Genomic DNA, 21,997 nt, shown 5'->3' with positions numbered 1-21,997 from the left:
GTTATTTTACTTTATTGATGAGACAATTTCTCAACAGAAAATCATGGGTAAGAATTTGTTTATTTCTTGGCAGGAATTATAATAATTAAAATTGGTCTTGGAATCTATCCAGTTATGTATTCAACAACAAACTGCTAAAACAGTCGCAGTATTTCTGTATTAAAGGTTATTTTTTTAAATTGTATGTCTCAACCTCCTGATGTTCATACCTTTTTGTTAGCAAAATACTAGAAGTTAGAAATACACATATACAAACACTGATTTGTTAGAGTTTTTATGCAACCCTTTGTCAATTTTTTGACAGTTTACTTTTGCAAGTCACCACTTCATGGTTTGTTACTCGTCACCTGACCTGAAGTCTGACTCCTCTCTCTTCATAATCTGTTTCTCTTTTTCCGCCCTGGCACACCCACTCTGCTTTCCCCTTCGCTCTGTAGTTGCTAGGCAGCCATAATAGTACTCCTAGACATGTGTCTTTGGCATTAATGTTGGCTGCACTTAATTTATGCCTCTTTTTTTCCTCCAAATGACAACAGCCATGCTTTAAAACTAGATGTTTTCCTTTCTGATTAACTGGTAACGTTTATGTGGAAATCTGAAGACTTTGTGATATCTGTCAGAAACTGCACAACACAATTTAATGATCTGAGTTTACTGTCCTCTCACTTTTCAGCTATCACCTGTAAATAAAATGTCCATTTATACTTGGAGGAAAACACTTCTTGATTTCAGGAAGTTCAGATTCTCATTGCACTCCAGCACGTTGCAGTTAATGACCATTGTACGGAATTTCAAGATCATGTAATGTTTCCAAAGCAGCTGCCTGTCTGAGCGGAGTTTATTATGGCCATACACAATTTACTAGGAGCCATGATTGAGACCTTTCCTGAAGACAGACTAATATCTTCATCTACCATCCAGATATAGAAATTTGTTATTTCATTACACGGTTGCCTTCATATTTTAAAAATTACATTAGAGCATTAAGGTTTTATTTAGAAATCTACTTTTTTCCTGATTTTCTAAACTTCCATTCTTAGATTTCTTTTAAGAGTTCTCCTTTGGTGGAGAATCTTAAGTGAAGGATTTTACATCTATGCATTTATCTTATCAGTGATAGCTGGAACTTAATCCCAAGTCATTTTCCTATTTCAGTGAAGCTCTAACATGGCTCAGTATATCCTGGGGAGATTAGAGAGAATCCAGCTTAGAATAATTGCTTGGCCAAAGGGAGAAAAGACAAAAAGAAAGAAATGCAATCACAGGATCTTGGGAAATGATATTTAGTGCTGAAGGCTTGACAGCTCTTCTGGGCAACTCTACAGCTGATGAATCTTGTGGGATTCAGTCCTGGAAGTTTTTGCTCCATCGAAAGGTTTCCTTCTGTTCATTTTGCTGATCTTCATAATGTTCATTTAGCTTGTTAGTTGGTCTCATGACTTTTCCTCAGGCACTAAATAAATGTGATCTAAAAATATAATCAGCATAAATTCTGATCTTCAGGACACAGGCAGACATTTTCTCCCATTAAAATTATTTGATTGCAGCTGCTTTTCATTTTCTCTCCTCTCTGGAGGAAAATTAATCTTTTGTTTTCTTGTTTGAGACTTCCTCTGAATGCCAAAATTAGAAAAAGGAAAACTTTCCAGGGAAGGTTAGCAGAAGTTATGCACCAGAAGGATGTGTAGGAAGAATCATGGCTGATCAGCAGACTTGGGGTGTTTCAGCTCTGCCACCAACTTGCTGGGTGACCTTGGCCACGTCACCTCCCTGGACCTCATTTTGTAGCAATTATAGCACCTGTAGCTAGAGGGGTTAAGCCAGGTGGCCTCTGGGGCCCTTTCTGGTTCCCATATTCTGTGGCTTCGTGTTCTGAAAGAATCATAATGACACTCGAATTTCTCTCACCTCCCTCCAGCATGGCACGGTCTATGCCATAGTGAAACATGGTTATAGTTATACCAATGTCGATACGGACAGTGGTAGGGGAGAAGCCCTGAGCCAGTTCTTTAGATTATCAGATCATTGTTTGGCCCATCCCAGATTATCCAAATATAGAACATGTTTCAGGGGGGTAGGGTGTTCACTAACACAAATCTGATCCCCATTTTAGGCTTTGGGCGTTGTCTTGTATATAAAAATGCTAAATGTACACTGAAACGCTATACCAATCAGACCTTTGATAAAGTGATGGGGCCGATGTTGGATGCTGCTACAAGGAAACCCATCTGGCGACATGAAATTTTAGATGCGGATGGTATTTGTTCTCCAGGTAAGAGCCTTTTTAAAAAACTATTTATATATATACTTTTTGAAATATGAAAGCTATTCAACAATATTTCTGAATATTTGGTAAACAGAAAAGAAAAAATAACAACTTACAAAACCACTTTCCTGACTCAGCGTGGTCATTTTTCTAAGGGGTTTTGTTTTGTTTTCTTTTGCTTTGTCTTTGATTTTAGAGAGAGAGCATGCAAGCAGGGGGAAGACTAGAGGGACAGGGAAAGCACCTCAGGCAGACTCTCTGCCTGCTAAGCTTGGAGCCTGACACAGGCTCAATCTCATGATCCTGAATTGTGACCTGAACCAGAATCAAGAGTCAGACGTTTGGCTGACTGAGCCACCCTGGCACCTCAATGTGGTCATTTTTCATGAATTTCCCTCCAGTCTGTTTTTCTGTGCATATATTTTTACATGGTAGTAATCATTCTAGTTATACTTTTCTACTTAAAATTTTTAATCACAAAAGAACCACTTTAAGGAAATGTTTAGAATAAGGATGTATCCCTGCATCTACACTGGTGTGTCATCATTTGTGCATTTAGCTCAGACTAACTTTTTTAGAATCCTCTTCCACTAAAAAGTGTGACTCCATTATAATGACAAACTTGTAATTAATTTTGTTGATGCAACCTGTAACAACTGCCCTTACGAGTCTTAGAGGCTAGTATAGGAGACTAATGTTGGCCAAAGGATCACATGTAAACATTTGTCCAGTCACAACCAGGTTAAGGGATCCTATAAAGAGCTATGAAGGCATTAGATAGCAAGAGGATCTGACCTAGGCAGGAAGCTCGTGTGGACTTCCCTAAGGAAGTGATCCAAGATCTGGAGGATGAATAGAGTTAACTAGTGAATATGGGAGGAAGTGTGTTCTGAGCAGTGGAAAGGGCTTGTGTAACTATCAAGCTGCAGAACCTGATATTTAAAACTTCTGAAAGGAAGCCAGTGTGAGAGTGGATCATGGGGAGAGGCCAGGGGAGGGTAGTAAACTAGAATCTAGAGAGAGAAGGAGAGAGAGTACCAGGGCACAGACACAAGACCTTGCAGCCATGCTACTACTTCATTATGATCCTAAAAGCAATGCTGTAATTTGCATTTTGAAATGATCATTCTGATCACAGTGGAGAAAAGAGTAGAAAAGGGCCAAAAGAGAGGAGACCAACCGAGAGCTCCGTCAGAGCAGGTGATGAGAGCCACAGTGAGGTGGAGAGATAGGCTGTGTCAGGGAGGTCACTGGGAGGGGAAATCCACATGACTTGTGATGGTGCACAGATGGTAAGTGCTGCATCTGTGGGGCCCACAGCCATGTGGTGCACGGCTTCCTGTCCTTGCTGTGTGTGTTTCTTGGAGAATTTCTTTCACTTTTAACCTGGGTTATGTGGCTGTGAAGACAGTTCTGTGACAGTACTATAGTAGTTGGCCTTTGAGCTTACCAGGAATAGTTGCAAAGAAAGGTGAGAATAGCAAGAAAATCCAAGAAATACTTTGATTTCCTCATTGTTCAAGTTGGCAGTGACTTACTATTGGTTGAAATGATAACTATTAATAAAAGTAAATGGCTTGGGCTTATTCTAACACTCTGAGAGATATATAAAATTTCCAACTTACTGGGGGCCTGGGTGGTTCAGTTGGTTGAAATCAGGTCATGATCTCAGGGTTGTGAGATGAAGCCCTGCATTGGGCTCTTCTTCGCTCAGTGTGGAGTCTGTTTGAGATTCTCTCTCCCCTCTCCCCCTTCCCCCACTCAAGTGTGCACACACACACACATACACACTCTGTCTCTAAAATAAATGAATAAATGAATAAAATCTTTTTTAAAGAAAATAAAATTGCCACTTATAACATGAGTTTCTCTTGTTTGTATGGACTCTAAATCAGTTTCTTGATTTTTTTACACACTGTAAGCTAATCTGTGATTTTTCAGATGGGCTGTCACAATTAGAGACGAGTCCCCATTGGACACTAGCCTACACTGTATCAACTTTTTCCTTTCTTGTCTGCCTTTCATGGACCAATCTAATCACATAGTTTTATATCCCAATAATGTTTGCATTCCACAGAGATGATAATGATTGGCCTGTAATTCCCTTCTCTTATTCTTAGGTGAGAAGGTAGAAAACAAACAAGTGCTGGTAAATAAGTCCATGCCCACAGTAACCCAGATTCCTTTGGAAGGAAGTAATGTGCCACAGCAGCCACAGTACAAAGATGTGCCCATCACGTATGTATTGCATGTGCCTCGGAAATACATAAAAAGATTCAAAAAAAAAAAAAAAGAGAGAGAGAGAGAGAGAAGGGACGGGAGAAATCAGAAGTTACCTCTTAGAGGATTAGAGAGTGGAAATTACAGTTTTGGGTAATAATAGTTGACGATAGCATGGCGTGGAGGAAGAAGGTAGGCTGTGGAATTGTGTAGGCCTTCCAACCTGGGTTTGAACTGGGGACCTAATAAAGGTTCCAGGTAGAGGGAGCAGTGACATGAAGGCCCCATGGGCAGAAGAGCACATGCCTGGATTTGGAGGACCAGTGTAGCCTGCCAGGACGAGGTTGTGCAGTACTTGGGAATTCAGTTGGTAGAGGGCAGGTTATCGCTATGATCAAATTTGTGTTAAATAAGTAAAATAAATGCTCTGGCCACAGTGTGGCATCACCACTCTACTGGACTACACAGTTGGATTTTGTACTAGTTGTGTCATGTGTTACCTTACTTGGATGAAGTACTCAAACTCTTGGGCTCAGATTTTTCATCTGTACAATGAAATATTTCAAATATAGTAAAATATGATACTTCATGAGATGAGCCATGGGCCAACGATAGCGTAAAAACCAAACTAGAAGAAGTAACAAGATACTTAATCTAGCCCAGAATTGGGTTAAATCAGGTGGGGGCAGAGAGTGACATAGGAGAGTTGGATTCCTGGGCATAGAAGTCAGTCCAGCAGATCCATTCAACAACAGCTGAGATTTGCTCTGGGCCAGCCACTGTGCCACTCATACCAGGGATGAGAGCTGGAAGAAACCACAAGCCTGCAAGGAGCCACATCTAGTTAGTGAAGGCCTACATAAAAAAATAAGTGTGGTGAATATGATCATAGTGGCTTAATGGAGATCTTTTACTATACTAGTTACCATTCCAGGCAATTTACATGTGTTAGCTCATTTGCTCCTACCACCACCCCCTGAGCTCTATTAATGGCTTTGTTTGAAAGACACAGAAACTGAGGCACAGAGAGGTTAAGTAATTTATCAAGGTCATAGAGTGACAAGTGGCAGTTAGGATTCGAACTCATACAGTCTGGCTTCAGAGCCCAACTCCTGCCCACTATGCAAAATGCTGTAGTGCTGTGGATGCCATGGATCTACCTGTAGAGTAGGGAGCACAGGGGAGAAAGTGGGTCCTCTACCTAGGAGAAGGATCAGGACCCTTGCACCCAATCCTGCAAAACAAAAAGCAAGTTTCAGAATGACAAAGATGGTTATGCTAGCTGGTTTTCTTCCTGTCCTGGAGGAGATCTTTTTTCCTCTTCAAAGCTTGCTCCTCCTCCTCCTGGGTTCTTCATTTAATTTAGTTTTTTAGGGACCTATCATTTTTCTCTTCTGTCCTTCCACATCTTCAACTGGTTTTCTATTGATTCCTTCCCTACAGGCTAGCAAATGTACTTGTGTATTCTTATCTTTAAAAGAAAACAAAACCTTCCTCGGGGCTCTGTGATCCTTCCAAGCTACCACCCTTGCTCTCCAAGCATCCCATTTCCTTGTCTGCAGTAAGAGAGTAGCCATGTGTGAATAATATGTGTGGTGCGGGCTACATTACCTTACGCCGGCCTCATGATAAGTATTTAGTAAATGTTAGCCAATTCAGACTAGGACTGTAAAAGGCAGGTGGTAACCTTTGAGCTCAACGTTGAGAAATGAAAGGCACGTTTCAGAGTCTAAAATGGCAATGTCAAAACATCCTGTGGTTGATATTAAGTAAAATATGGCTCATGGGTAATAGGTTCACAAAGGGCAGTTTGCAAACTCTGTTTTGGTGACTTCCTCTTACTGTTAGCTACAAAGGAGCAACAGATTCCTACATTGAAAAAGTGATGATCTCTTCAAATGCTGAAGATGCTTTTCTGATCAAAATGCTGCTGAGACAGACCAGGCGTCCAGAGATTGGAGACAAATTCAGCAGCCGTCATGGGCAAAAAGGTAAATTGTGTCGTTCCTCAACTTCTTTATAAAACTGAAAATAGTATTTATTGACCATATACGTGAAAAATGTTGCATAAGTTTATACAGGTAAAGAAAATTTAGTCTTTTGGAGAAATTATTACATTGTTACCAAAATTATGCTTGTTTTATTTCTTAGGTTAACCTGTTTATACTTTAATAGCATTAAAAAAAAATGCACTGCAGGATTGCTTTTCTTTGCCATTTATTTCATTCTTTTGTAACTGCTCCACTTGAAATTATAATTATGAATACATTCTAGATGATGTACCTACGAAAGTACAGGTAGCTGTTTGAAAAAAATAAATAATATAATCTGTAGTGGTGCTTATGTACAGTACTGTCTGTTGGGTCGTAGGATCATGGGATATCAGCAGGCACTTCTGGATTACCTGGCCCTGTATGTATGTAGCAGTGAGGAATTGCAGACTGTGGTGTCAGGTGGCCAGGCAAAGGCACAGGCAGGTTGGCTCTTGAGCCATATTACAGCCCAGGTCTCCTGACGCCTACACAGGACCCTGTCCACTGCCCAGTAGTCCCTTACTTTGATGGGTTTCTCCACCTGGTGCCACTGGCAAGCCCCACTCATCACTGGTTGCCGATGAGTACTCATGCATTTGAGCTTTCCTTTGTCTTGTTTTTTTATCTTCAAGAAACATAGCACTGTGTCACTACTGATTAACTCATTTTCAGCAGGGTCTTTTTTCGTATATATCCATCACGTTTCAGAGTGGATTGTTGGCCCTGGGGGTTGAATTGTGGCTATGCCTGCCACTTAACTGGCTTAAGAACAACCAGAGCAGCTAACACTTCTGTGGCACTGACCATGTGCCTGGCAGTCTTTTCAGCATTTTCTTTTTACTAACTCATTGGCTTCTCACATATGCCTGGGAGGTCAGTGTTATTCTCATCTGCATTTTATAGATGAAGAAACAGAGGCACAGTGGCGTGAGTAGCTTATTTGGTGTCCCCAGTTGGTGGTAGAACTGGTTTTTGAAACCTAACCGTCTGGCCCCAGAGTCTTGCCTAACAACTGTGCTGTCCTCAGTGGTGAACATTTAACGTTGTGCCTGGCACACAGTAGGTACTCAATAAGGGAGAGCAGTGCTCACTGGTGTTGGTTATCATGCATTCTGCTCTCCAACGTTGTGTCTCTTCTTTACTCATAAATTCCTAGTGTGATGTCTTCTTGTTTTTAATTGATTGAAGATCATTGCATATTATGTTCTTCCTGATTTCAACTTTTATTTGCTAAGCAAGTATATAAAATATTATAATTTGTTTAGTCAATGAATCCAGCCTTAGTTGTCATTCCTTGCATCAGTGAAACTATTCCAGACTAAGATACAGTTTCATCAAAAGCATTTTTAGTTCACTTGATAGACACAAATTATTTTAGCCTGTCATAGCTTATTTTAAAAATTGATTTTAAATAAATAAATAAATAATCTATTTTATTCATGTTAATTTGACACTTCTACTACTTCAAACAATTCCCTAAGATGCTAACTTCTAATACCTTTTCAGTATTTGTAAACATTTCTTGAGATTCTAGTATTTTCTACTACTTACCAGTGAAAATCAAGTTCTCTGTATTGAAACTATTTCTCCTCTCTCTTGGTCTAGACAATTTCTGAGATGTATTCCTAAGTCATTCTGGGGTAACCCCATTAATTTTATTTACAGCCTCTATTTTACTTGACTTATCCCCTGGATAAGGGCAAAGTTTGATACTCTTCTGATAGATAAAATGTTGGCACTGGACGCTTTACAAGAATGCTCACTATATGAGAGGATCTCCATTCTGAATCCATTTATAAACTTCAAATATCCCATATCCTCATGTTTTATTCCACCAGAATATTGTGCAAAGAGTAGAATAGAAGGATGGCAAACATTTCAGTGATAATCCACTGTATTCTAACTCCACTAAACTTGAAGACAGAGATCATGTCCTTAAATTTTCATAAAGCCTGATAGAGCCTTCCTCATGGAGGATACCTAATAGGTAGTTGATAATGGTTGAATAGATGAATAATTGAAGGTGGGGAAGGAAATATGAAAGGGGACAGATTCTGTACTCCTGATGGATTGATTTTACTGAGGTTTTCATCTATACATAATATGTAAGTGTGTGTATATAGTGTAGACAAAACAGTAGCTTTGAAAATGAGAAACACATCGTTAGTAAGTAAATACAGACCTCTACAGGTACAGAGAAGATATCTGTGAGTCTTTGCACTATAACATTTTTTCAGACTATTAATATGATAGGGATCATGTTCATTGACAGAAGTGGTTTCCAGTCTGTGTGATCTGAAACAGCACATTTTGGAGATCGGTTCAACCTTAGTGGGGCTTGACTTGTACATCTCTATGAAACGGAAAGAAGCCCTCTGGGGTTAGGTGACCTTTCACTCATAGTGAGGAGTTTCTCTCACAAGTTTTTTTTTTTTTTCCAGATGGCTTTTAATCCAAGGATGAAAACCTTCTGATTAGCCTAGATTCCCTTGATACTCCCTTCTCTTACAGCTTCATCAAATTTATTGAAAAGACTGGGAGGAAGTGGGCAAACAAAAAATAGGTACTGTAAGCTATAAGACAGTGATGTAGGACCATTAATTGAACATAATTTTTGTTTCTTTTAAGTATAGTTTTTAAATCAAATAATAAATGCAGATGGTTTAAAAAGTCAGATAGTACAAAAAGGGGGATTTGAACTGAAAAACATTAGTCCCTGCCTTTTTTCCAGTTCTCCTTCCCAGAAGCAATTTCTTCTCATTTTTACCTTCATATTTCAAAGTACTGTTTTTAAGCAACTATATATTCAGTCATCCATTTTAGAGATTACCTATTGATTTTCTGTTATAATAGACAGGAGGAGCAGCACTTCTACCTCTCTTTCTCACTCCCCACCTCCATTCCCTGCACAGGTTCATCATAATTTTGGGTTACTTAATTATTTAGATTGCATTATTATGACCACATAAATATTGTTCACTCCCAAACCAAGTAGTTAAGTGCATTTTCTTTATTTATTTGAGTGTATTTTTTTCAGAAGTTAATGATTACCTCATTTTAAAAATTTGCTTCATTTTCTTATTCCTGTTACCATTCTTCAGTACCATCAACAGCCTCTCAACACAATTTCCCACATGATCAGTAGTCTATTAGGACCATTTCCCCCTCAACAAAAGACCTCCTCTATAGCGCCCCCATTCTTCCTATCCACACTGAGCCCTAGCTTCCCAGCCAGTGTGTTAAGGATTGATCCCCACTGGCCACAGGAGTGCTGAGCAGAGCCTGCCTCAGCCAGGGCCCAGAGTGGCCTCCACTGTGTGCTGCAGAACGTTTTCAAGAAAGGTGAGAACATGCTCTGCGTGAGTCTGCTGTAACCAGATACCACAGGCTGAGGGCTTCAACAACAGAAATTTGTTCTATAAGGTTCTGGAGGCTGAAGTCTGAGATCAGGGTAGTAGCAGCTTTGGCTTCTCCTCAGACCTCTTTCTGTGGCTTGCAGGCAGCCAGTTGGTCCCAGTGTCCTCACAGGGTCTTTTCCCTGTGCACCTGCACCCTGACGTCTCTCCCTCTTTTTACAAGGATGCCAGCCACATTGGGTTAGGGCCCATGCTGTGACCTCAATTAGCCTTAATTACCTCTTTAAAGAAGCTGTCCCCGGGATCCCTGGGTGGCGCAGCGGTTTGGCGCCTGCCTTTGGCCCAGGGCGCGATCCTGGAGACCCGGGATCGAATCCCACATCAGGCTCCTGGTGCTTGGAGCCTGCTTCTCCCTCCGCCTGTGTCTCTGCCTCTCTCTCTCTCTCTCTGTGACTATCATAAATAAATAAAAATTAAAAAAAAAAAATTTATAAAAAAAAATAATAATAAAAAAAATAAAGAAGCTGTCCCCAAATAGAGTCACATTCTGAGGTCCTCTGGGAGTTAGGACTTCAACATAGGAATCTGGGGGTGAGGGACACAGTTCATAAAACACTTGAGATCTGCTCAGCAGTAGTCATTTATGAAATTCCCATTTGAACCCCCATTTCATGGCTCATCCAATGCTGTCCTCACTCCCCACACCATGCAACAATGGAATAGTCTATTCATTAAGTTGCTGAGAAAGGATGCACAAGAAGTAACTTTGTAAGATCATGTACATCTGAACATGTTGTGTCCTCATACGTGATTTATACTCTGATTGATTATAGAATTCTAGATTGAAAAGTTCTTTTCTCTAAGGGTTCTGATGACATTGCTACATCACCATCTGGATTCCATGTTGCATCATTCTTCCTAATCTGTGTATGTGTGTGAGCATGTACACCTTGTTTCACTCTTTCCCTCCTTCCTCACTTCCCTCCTCCTCCCTCTGAAGCTTTTACTATCCTTCTTCTATTCTTAGAATTTTTGAATTTTCATTCCTTGTCCCAGGAAATCAGGTACCTTCTTTTCTGGAAGTTCAAGTTCCTTCCATTTTCAGACACTTTCTTATATTACTTTATTGATAATCTCTGTCATATTCTTTGTACCCTCATTGCCCATTTCCTTCTCTTCTTTTTTTGTAGGAGATTTGACTTTTATTTTCCAGATTTTTTTAACCTATTATGTTTCAATTTATAATTAAGAATTTATATTTGTAGTCTTTTTTATAACTATGAGTATATATTTTTAGTATTATTTTCATCTTTAGTTTTAGTTTTTTAGGTGTTTTTTTCTTTTTAGCTTTCTTTTGTTCCTAATCGTCTGTATTCCTTCAGCAGTTTCTTCCCCTCCTATGTGTTTTAGGGTCTGATTTGTCATTGCTGCGAACTTTCCTGGTATACCTGTGAACCCTAAAAAGCCTTTGGAAGCTTTATGGCCTAGGAATAGAATTTGTTGACTGGTGGACATCACTATAGGGGGATCAGGCCGTGAGCTACAGTTATTGCTGGTGCTAGTCTACATATTAGGATCTTTCTAACTTTTGCTGAAACATTGGAATGTTTAAGGGACAGTATTTAAGACTACCAGCTGGCCTTCAGGGAGCCAGGTAGGGCAGGGAGCTGGGGCCCACTGTTTACTGCACAGACTTTGATTTAATTCCGCTGTGTCAGGCTGGTTCCTCATGCCACCATCTGTTGTGCTTGCTACCCTGGGGTGTCAGGTCATTGTGGTTCAGTTTCTCAAGCAAGGGCTGGGGGAAAAGTGTAGTTTCCTGGCTATACAGGGCAGGGAATGGAAAGTCGATGGAAAGTCATTTTTTTTTTTTCCAGCAAAAATAAAATTTAATTGTGCGCCGCAGGTGTGGGCAGTCCGTCCTTCCTTGGGAAGGCCCACCAGCCGTCTTGAGGGAAAGCACCCCCGTTCTTCCTGCAGTGGGCGCCTCCAGGACCCGGATGGCTGGCGCTGGGGTGGGCCACCTCAGCCCGCGGGAGGGGGTAGGATCCGAAGAGGCGAGGTGCACAGTGGGGACCCCCGGCACTTTCCCTAGGCCCTTGGCTCCCTCCTCGCCACGGCGGGCTCCAATCCTAGGCCAGCCAGGAGCTTCTTGGGTCCTGGCCCATAAGAGCCATGGCGCCCTAAAATACCTTCCGGGGAACACAGCCCTCCAGCTCCAGCAGCTCCGGCCAGCCATCATATTTGTTGGTGCCTGGGTTGTTCTTTAAGAACTGCTCAAACGGGCTTTTATCCTTGAGGTTTTTGGCTCCTAAGAAGACCCAGCTATCTCTGAAGCCCAGCTGCTTTGCATGGGTCGATGATTTCTTATTCAAACATTTATCTTTACAGATGTTTGTTAAGTGTCTTCTAAGTGTCTGATAGTATTCTAAGCCCTTGTAATAAGCAGTGAACAAACCAGACAAAATTCCAGTCCTCATGGGATTTACTTGTGGGCAAAAGAAATAATGATACATTTTGAAATAAAACAAAAGGGGAGAATAGGAAGCATGTGAGGGGAAGGCATATGGTCAGTAGTTGAAATTTTGGGTAAAATGGCTCAGGAGCTATACCTTCTTGAAAAGGTGGCGTTGAGAGAAATAATGGAGTAGTCAACCCTCCCTGGCACTAGAGACAAAAGGAAGGCCTGAGGGCATGCCACGAGCGATGGAGCTGGAGAACCATCCAGGAGGGCTGGAGGCCAGGGTGACGGGAGCAGAGGGGTGAGTGCTGAGTTGTCAAAGCCACTCGTGAACTTGGGCTTTTCCTCTGTGTCAGATGGAGAGCTGCTGGAAGAGTCTGAGCAGATGAGAGAAATGATCTGACTTACTCTGGCTACAGTGATGAAAACAGACTGGGGGCCAAGGGAGAGGCACAGTACCAGCCAGATGCTCTTACAGGAACCTGAGTGGGAATCAGTGAGGAGTGGGAAAAGAATGACAGTGGGGAAACCATGAGAAAGGATCAGTCTGGACATACTCTAGAATTAGCACCCATTGGACTTGCTGAGGGCTGGGATAACAGCCCCACACTTTATCCTGCTTATCATCATACTTTGCCCCTCTGCTTCCTGACCTTCCACCGAGCTGGGGAGAGGGCTGGGCCAGGTCACTGTTTCATGCAGTGACCTGAGGGTACTGGGCTTTACCTTTCTCCTTCTGTTAAGCCACTTACCTTTACTCTGCAGCCTTCCCAACTCTACCATTACCTCTGCCAGTTCTTTTTCTTGTAGGTTTATACCTTAATTTTTTTTCAACTCTAATGTTAGGTTTGCAGAAGGAAGAACTAAACATACGTGTTTCAACAGCCATATTTACTGGGAACCCCTCTGCGCTCAGCACAAGAGTGTTTGTGTGCTCGGTGGTTTTTTACTACAATTTGTAGAACTGAAGTTAAATTTATTATTTCTAAATTAACCAAAGGTAAGAGGGTATATAGCACACCAAACTTTTGTCTAATGACCAGAGCCTTGCCTCTAAGGCTTCATGTTTTTATTGGATATTTTAATCATTTCTAAGATTGAAAACTAACTTACAAACGTTTAAAGCTCACACACTCAGGATTTTGACCTAAATGTAACCATCATTATAAGAGTATTACTCACATTTGGTCAATTCTTAATTATCTGAGAATAGCTCATCTTTCTCCTGGGTCATAATTGTAGCTCAGGTCTGCCATTTCGTTCCTTCCCGTGAATGTTACTCATCTGAAACAAGAGACATGACACTAGCAGATGCCTGTTTTTTGAAGTTCAATTACAAATAAAATTGTGAAGATTCAAAATAGCAGTGATTCTGTTAAAATAATCATATATGTGGTTAAATATCCAGAATACCATGTTGGGTAACTTCAGGAAGTATGTTTTAAGTTCACTGAGGATAGGAAACACACCCTGCAAATTTATTTAACCTCCAGAGCAGGGGATCCCTGGGTGGCTCAGCGGTTTAGCGCCTGCCTTTGGCCCAGGGCACGATCCTGGAGTCCCGGGATCGAGTCCCACGTCGGGCTCCCGGCATGGAGCCTGCCTCTCCCTCTGCCTGTGACTCTGCCTCTCTCTCTCTCTCTCCCTATGTCTATCACAAATAAATAAATAAATCTTTAAAAAAAAAAAAAAAAAAAACCTCCAGAGCACCCAGCACAACACTTTGTATATAATATGGTATCCTGTCAATATGTGGATAATTTATTAAGTAGAGTATCTGAAATGTATGGACATAATAAACTAAAATCATCATCTTACCAATGAGTGTAATTTATTCTTCCTAGTAAATATGTGAAATGGGATGTGTTATCTTTGTCTGGCTGGTACCAGGAGCATCACCACTCAAGACTGCTAGCACCGGAGGCCTAACTGAGATCACAAGACCCCTGGAGCATTTCAAGCCAGGTGCCTGAATACAAATGCTCACCCTGGCCACCACTGGGAATGTGCCTTGACTGCCCTAGAGAAATCTGTGTGGTCATATTTAAGTCACTACTGTGGACTCAAAACTCTGTTGGGCTCCCAGGAGCTAGAAGGGAAATTCCCCCCTCTGCTAATATCTAGGAAGAGTTGACCCTGCACTTGAACCAAGAAAATCCTGTGTGGTCACAGGCTAAATAACGTGAGAAAGACCAGTAGTGACAGGTTTGGAGTTATTTGTGGATGGGAATAAAATCTTCCAAGTTTGAAAAGACCTTTTAATGGCCTTGTCTAGATCCATCTTCCTGGAGTAAGAATTCTTCTAGCTCATCTTTTGCAGGTGGTTTTCCACTTTGTGCGTGGGCTGTGTGGGGAAGGCCCTACTGTTCTCCAAGGCAGCGTGCTCCATGGTGGCGCCATTCCGATGGTTCCCTGAGCCTGCATGTACTTCTCTCTAGGCTATACCCATCCTGCCCTGTCCTGTGTGGGTAGGCAGACACCTTCCCCTTTTCTTCATGGCCATTCTCTATACAGCATCAAAGGAAGGCCTTCAGGTTGGGAAAAGGTAGAGCAAAGAGGTAAAGGTCTTGAACCCTACCAAGTGAGCTGTTTTATCTCTTTGTGCCTTGAGCTGTTTTATCTCTTTGTGCCTTGATCTCCTTGTCTCTAAAATGGAGACTGTGTCCTAGGAGTTGTCACTGGAATTGAAGAAATTAATGTGTGTAAAGCAGTGAACCCAGTGTTTGGTGCAGTCAGCAAAGGTGAGCTGCCACTGATAGGTCCCTCCCTGGTCTCATGCACGCCAGGCAGGAAAGGAATGTTGGAGGCTGGGTGATGTGGATGCAGGCAAGTCAGTGGGGCTTGTTGACCAACAGCAACAAGGAGAGGAAGGAGGCCCCATGCCTGGTTTTAAGCTTGGTAAATGATGGCACCAGTCACAAAGCAGCTTTGTCTCATTGAACTTGAGGCATAGAAGATTGTGCTGAGTGCTTATGTCATTAACTCATCTGTTTTTCAAGCTTTCACTGTGTACCAGACAGGCACTGTTCTAGATTCTGGACTCACAGTGGTTAAACAGGACTGACAGGGTCTCAGCTCTTCTGGAACTGATGTTTTCCTGGAGAAGGAAACAGAAAAGAAATAAAAATATGAACACGATCATTTAAGATACTGTGAATGGAAGATGACATGGGAGAGTGACTGATTTGAGGGTGAGTGGGGTGCACTTTAGATTGGTGATCAAGAATGGCATGCATCTTGGAAGAAGTGACATTTGAGCCAAGACTGAAGGAAGAGAAGGAGCCAGACAAGCAGAAGCCTGGAACAAGTAAGTCGAAAAGCCCTGAAGCATGAGCGATCTTGGCATATTCAAGGGACTGAATGAAGGCCGTTCTGGCCTGTGTGGCTTGTGGAGAAGCACACAATGTAAGAGAAGCAAGAGGGGTATCCCACAGAGACTTGTTCGAAATACGCTGGGAGCCCCGAGGGCTGTTGGGTGATGAGTCTAAGAAAGGCACAGGAGATCTGAATTCCAGTTTCAGAGATCACCCTGGATTCCTATGGAGAGCAGGTTGGAGGGGAACAAGGAAAGAAGCAGGTGACTGTCAGGTGGTCCAGGCAGAGAGGATGGCAGTGGGTGCTTGGGAGGAGTGCTGGAGAAATGGAGGGAAGTGATGGACTCGAGGTGTGCTCGGGAGGTCTGACCGGCAAGACTTGCTGCTGGCCAAGGTTTTGGGGGAGGAAGGGCAGGAACTGAAGGCCAGGATGAGGCCTGAGCAGCTGCTGGATGCTGTTTACCAAGCAAGGGAGGACTGGGGAGGGGGCATTCAGAGTTAGGCAGGGGCAGGGGTTGAGAGTTGGGACCTCAGGTCTGAGACGCCCAGGAGACTCCCAAGTGAAGATATTTCATGGGCATTTGGATGTAGAGTCTGGAGCTCTAGGGAGAGGTTAAATCTGCAGATACAATGTGGGAGTCATGCGCGTGTAAATTTATAGCTTTTACCTTCTGCATTATTAATAATTTACAAGCATTTTCATTCCATCCTTAACCTCTGCAGACTAATTGGTATTGCTACTCCTACTCGTGTAGAACCAGAACATTGAGGCTCAGAAAGGTGATGAATAACTTGCCTATACTACCTCAGTGCTGGCAGAGGCAAGATTCAAATCCAGAGTTTTGATCTCAGTACATTTCCCATTCTGTTCAGTATTGTTAAAGGTGGTTCTTGTCTCTCCTGGTAGCCCACTATCACTCTTCCCTAAGATTGCTGTATTCCCTGGGAACCCAGGGATATAAGATATTTCTTCGGATCCCTGGGTGGCTCAGCGGTTTAGCGCCTGCCTTTGGCCCAGGGCACGGTCTTGGAGTCCCAGGATCGAATCCCATGTCGGGCTCCCGGTGTAGAGCCTGCTTCTCCTTCCTCCTGTGTCTCTGCCTCTCTCTCTCTCTCTATGTCTATCATGAATAAATAAATTTTTTAAAAAAAGATATTTCTTTATCCATGAGAGACACACAGAGGCAGAGACACAGACACAGGCTCCCTGCAGGAGCCCGATTTGGGACTCAGTCCCTGGACCTTGGGATCAGGCCCTGAGCCGAAGGCAGATGCTTAACAACTGAGCCACCCAGGTGCCCCTCATCCTGCATTTAGAGCATTATATTTGTTATCTTTGGTGTTCAGAAAGCAGTGCGGCCCTACAGATTGCCCGATTGTTGTCCTTTGTTAGTAGTTTACTTTGACGAAGCTATTGTGAGCAAGGATTCTTTTGGTACATCTGTAGTGTGTAGATTGCATTTTCTGCCCCTAAGGCTTCTTAAAATCTCCTCTTCAGCAATTAGAGGAGGCTTCAAAATCTGGTTTCACAGAACATGAGTGTCTATCCTGCTCTAGGCCTGATCAGTTCAAAGGTGGTGAGGTCTTTAGTAGCTCAGTGAAACAAATGTGAAGCGGAGGCTACACGGCCATTCTATTTATGTGTCGTAACAGCCTAGGAGGCAGATGGAAGGGGACAGAGCAGGGGTGAACTCAACACCAAGTAGTGGGAGCCAGCACCAGTGCTGTGGGTAGGCAGTCAGGGAGGTAAGTGATCGGAGAAGGCCGACTGAACAATGGAAATGTTTGAGCAGGAGCTGTTACAAATGTGACAGTGTGGTAAGCAGCGCTGCCCTCTGTGGCCTCATGTGGAGGAGCACTAAGCAGAGAGTCCAGTGTGGAGGAGGAAGGAAGTGCTTCATGAAGAAGTGGGTATCACAACACAGAGACTACTCCAGCTTGAGCGGGAGGCAGGATTGACTCACAGCACACTTTTTGGATAAGGGAATTCCAATAGTCTTCTAATGAGAAATTCAAAGAATTTTAATGAAATACAGCCCTACTTTGGGTCTTTGCAAGGCCTATTAGGTATCTCATCACTAACTGCCACTGCATCAGCTCCCCCCAGAAGAGCTGGGCCTTTAATCAAAAATCTCTAGAGCTGTTCATCCTTTGGTAAAACCCAGAATACTTCCCGTACATCAAAGTTATGAATTTGTTATGTTTGTTTACAAAGCAAGAAAAGCTTTGTTTAGTGTGTTTTAATCTCCACTGGGGAGAAGTGTTAAAACCCTGAGATCTTATTCTCTTTTCCTATGTTCCAGACCTCTGAGTACCTTAGAAGGATCTGTGATATGGGCACAGTTAGGCTGCGAATGGGGGAAAGTAGAGCAGTATGTGAGCCTAGAATGTTCATGTTTTCTCTTCATAATCTTCCTTAGTTTGTACACCGAGCTGAAGATAGAAAAAGACATGTGCATATAATGTGATTAGAGTTGTGTTTGAAATGTGACTTTATTAAAATCAAAATTATGTGTTTATGGGCAGCCCGGGTGGCTCAGCGATTTAGCTCTGCCTTCAGCCCAGGGTGTGACCCTGGAGACCCGGGATTGAGTCCCACATCAGGCTCCCTGAATGGAGCCTGCTTCTCCCTCTGTCTCCCTATGTCTCTGTCTCTGTCTCTCTCTGTCTCTCACGAATAAATAAATAAAATCTTTTTTAAAAAAATTATGTGTTTAAGCGTCTCAAGCTTTGGTGTAAGTTCTTCCTGAAGGGAACTCATCAAAAGCAAATGTTATTTCTTTTTTTTGTTTTTAAGATTTTATTTATTTGTTTGAGAAACAGAGATAGCAAGAGAGAACACAGCCAGGGAAGAGAGGGAGAAGCAGACTCCCCACTGAGCAGGGAGACTGGGGCTCCATCCCAGGACCTTGAATCATGACCTGAGCCAAAGGCAGACACTTAACTGACTGAGCCACCCTAACAGGAGCCCCTAAACATTTATTATCTTGAGCCTTGCTTTTTCTGATGGCTATTTCATTTATGAGAAGGGTGAGCAGATTTCCTGCTCCTTTTTAAAAAAAGGAATTTTTGACAGAAATTATCTGTTGGCCAGAGGAGTTCCCAAGTTTCCTTTCAGTGTGCAGACAAACCAAATTACTATATTTCCAGATTTCCTCCTACTTTTGCTGCCATTCACAAGGAGGGAGGAAAAAGTGGACTCCTTTGATGTGGGGGGAAAAAAAGCAATATATCACTTCCCTGAAAGCACATTTCTCAGTCTCTCATGTGAAAAAGGATTAGCACCTCCAACAAAGGTCCTGTAGATCACAGAATCGGGCAGCAATACCAAATAGTACTCCTAAGGAGAGGAAAAACTGTATTTGAGCAAGAATGTTTGTCCTGGCAAACAGAAGCTTTTTAATAACTGCAAATCTGAGATAAAGGCCTATGCTCCTCAGAGTCTCCCCGTAAATCCTCAGACAGCCAGTTTAAACAGAGTGATGCCGACTTTTGTTTTAAAATAGAAGTATAGTCTTGTCAAAATACAGTGTTTTCATGGAGCGGCTCCGAATATCTTTGGTTAATAAAGATCATGTATTTAGGGATAAAATGGTTTAGAAGATTCTTCTTTGACCCTCTCCTGTCAATGGCAGTTCGTTCGAAGGCTACTTACTTCTGTGGCGTGTGAATAAAAGTTATTCCACACCTTGCTGAATTAATGTATTACGGTTTGGGTTGAGTGTTTATTAGGAGAAAAGAAAAAGTACACTGACTTTACAGCACATTACAGAATCCTTACATGGTTGGTATAAAGAGGCTTCGGGAAGTAAGAAAACGCCAATTCTGTGTGGCAGAAAAACTGAAAGTTCATTCGTTAAACCAGCTTTGGTTAAAAACCTTGCTTTTTCCAGGTATTCCTGTATTTCCTTTTTCTGGATTCTGTTTCCTAATATTGAGAGGGTGAAAAGACTCTGATTGAAAATAATAATCATACTAATAGCACCTTGTACACATGTGGCACTTGAGGCTGCCTAAAATCCTCTCTGCTCGCCTGAAGCTTCAAAGTCTGGATGTCTTTGGCTCCCTACTTTGCTTGATCCTGCTTGAATGAAAGATTCTAAGTGGGAGGGGAGAAGGGGGCCGATGGAGCTAACAGTGGGGGAGCCCCGGGACAGGACGAGGTGTAGGATGCCAAGTGACCCTTCAGAATTTTGGTCCAAAAACAAAATCTGGGAACTCTTTAATGTTGGAAATCAGGATTATTTAGTCCACATGAACCCCTTAATTGTAAGAAGTTTTTATTTGATTTACTTTTTTAAGAACAAATTTTGGTCTTAGGTAGCTAGCCAGTAACCCTCTGACCTTTCAGTAAATACCCAACTAAAGCTTTGAAATTAGGGTGTTTAGTGTTTTATGGCCCAGAATAAAAATCTCCAATTCTGTTTCCAAATAGTGTAGCCTCAACACATTTTATTAAGCTCTTGACACATTCAGCCGTGTGTATTTTGTAAAGTTCCTATGGTTATTGTTTTACAATAGCTGCTTCCAGAAGCATTGTAAGGGTTTCAATTAATCAGCCCTTTGTGTGCTTCAGACTATGCAAATTTATCACATCAAACCATTCAACTGCTCATGGGAAAGCCGTGTAAAAACTGTATTGTCTTCTAGCGCCTCCTCTCATTTAGAGTGATGTTTTAATAAGAAAGCTAATCAAGTTTTCTTATGCATTATTTATCTGTTAACATGTAAGGAAGAGCCGAATTAAAATTATGTCAACTGGGATATGGCAAGAGATGTGATAGATCTGGAAGTGATTCAACGACAAAACAAAGCTCATATGATTCAACAGTTTTTGTCTTCTCTCCTCCCCCTGGGGATTATTTAAGGTGCTGGTGTGGAAAATAAAAGGAGGTTAATTCAATAACTGGAAAGGATGGAGGGAAGAAAGGAGGAGCCACCTGTGTTAGCCTTCCCGTTTTGATTTAGAGATTTACATTTCTGAATATAGGAAGGCTAATCGAGATAAGTTCATTCAAAGCAAAACCATTTCTTCCTTGATGCAGATAAACTGGAAAGCATCTCCATGGCTTACCCCTGCCACTCAGCCCTGCTTCCCTCACTTGGTCAACTCTTTTGCCCTAGAAGTCCACAGCCCAGGCCCTGTGAGTTGTAAAGTTAGTAGGGGACACCGTCCTGCTAATGGGAGATGATCTGAATAGCCCGGCCCTAGTGAGCTGCTTTTTGGCCTCTTCATCCAGTTGGTGCAACTGCTGCTACTCCTTCTATTCATTAGGCCGGTCTCCTCTGCTTTGCTAGTTTGCTTCCTGCTGAGAGTAATTAGGTTTCTTATATAATAATAATTCCTTGTATTTAGAATGCTGCCTTTTTCTAAGGACCTTAAAGTACCTCTCAGACATTAGCTCATCTGTTCTTCTCACACAATTGCCTCATGAGATAGGTGCTAATTGTTCCCATTACAAAGACCAAACAACTAAGGCTCACCCGAGAAAGTGGTGCTTTCCCTGCCCAGAGTAGCACAATATCTCTTGAACAGCAGAGTCAAATTAAGGTCGCCTGATTCCTCAATAGCCTGCCTTACTTAGATCCGAGAGTCCAGGAGGTGATGAGCCCTCTGCAGATAGAAACCGCCCCCCCCACACTCCATCTAGGAACCTCATTAGCACTGGGCATGGCCGAGCAGTCACTCTTTCACTAAACACCAACACTTTTCTTACACTGTGACTGATAGAGAAAAATCACAGCAGCATTTCATCCTTCGTTGGTGCGATGTTCAACTGTGCAGAATAAATAGCGTTGTCTCAGAGGTAAGTACCTGCAGAAGGTAAAAGTAGATCATTTAGCCTCCAATTAGTAGTATTTCAGCAGAACCCACTGCCAGTGTTCTCTGCAGCAGTTAGAGCATTCGAACGTGTCCCGTTGGATGATATAAATGTATCTGCTTTCAGTATTCAGTTGTTTTAATCTGCATCGGACACCTTTCAAGTGGAGTGGAGTCCTGAACCTCTTCCTCTTTCCCCCCAAGCAGCCCTTATCCCACAGCGTGGGCTTGGCAACTGAGGTAAAGGACTCTCTCCCCACTCAGAAAAGCGAGAGGCCTAACACAGTGCTACACTGAATCCAAAAGTGGTTATACAAGGAGGGTAGACTTGCTAAATAAAAAGTGAAACAATTAAAAAGTAAAGCAGAGTGTGGTATTCAAATGAGACCTGGCTATCAACAACAACAAAAAAAACCATTCACTAGTCAATGCTCAGCACACTTCAGTCACATCAAAAACAGCTCTTGAATTAAAGACTGCATTACAGTTTTCTTCTGCCAGTTGCTACTCCCTTTCCTGTCTTGAT

General features: G+C 42.2%; 1 protein-coding gene across 5 annotated transcripts in view; it reads left to right on the top strand.

Annotated features, from left to right (window-relative positions):
* The window catches only part of POLR3B (RNA polymerase III subunit B), a 108,652-nt gene that overhangs the window by 69,756 nt on the left and 16,899 nt on the right, over nt 1–21,997 (top strand). For all 5 annotated transcript variants that reach the window (XM_041756120.1, XM_041756123.1, XM_041756122.1 and 2 more), the window contains exons 21-23: nt 2,114–2,272; nt 4,387–4,504; nt 6,335–6,477. In XM_041756120.1, the coding sequence (XP_041612054.1) occupies nt 2,114–2,272; nt 4,387–4,504; nt 6,335–6,477 (420 nt within the window). The remainder of the gene's footprint in view (nt 1–2,113; nt 2,273–4,386; nt 4,505–6,334; nt 6,478–21,997) is intronic.

Source organism: Vulpes lagopus, chromosome 5 (assembly GCF_018345385.1).
Source record: "Vulpes lagopus strain Blue_001 chromosome 5, ASM1834538v1, whole genome shotgun sequence".
Taxonomy (NCBI): Eukaryota; Metazoa; Chordata; class Mammalia; order Carnivora; family Canidae; genus Vulpes; species Vulpes lagopus.
This window is presented reverse-complemented; position numbering and strand designations above follow the sequence as displayed.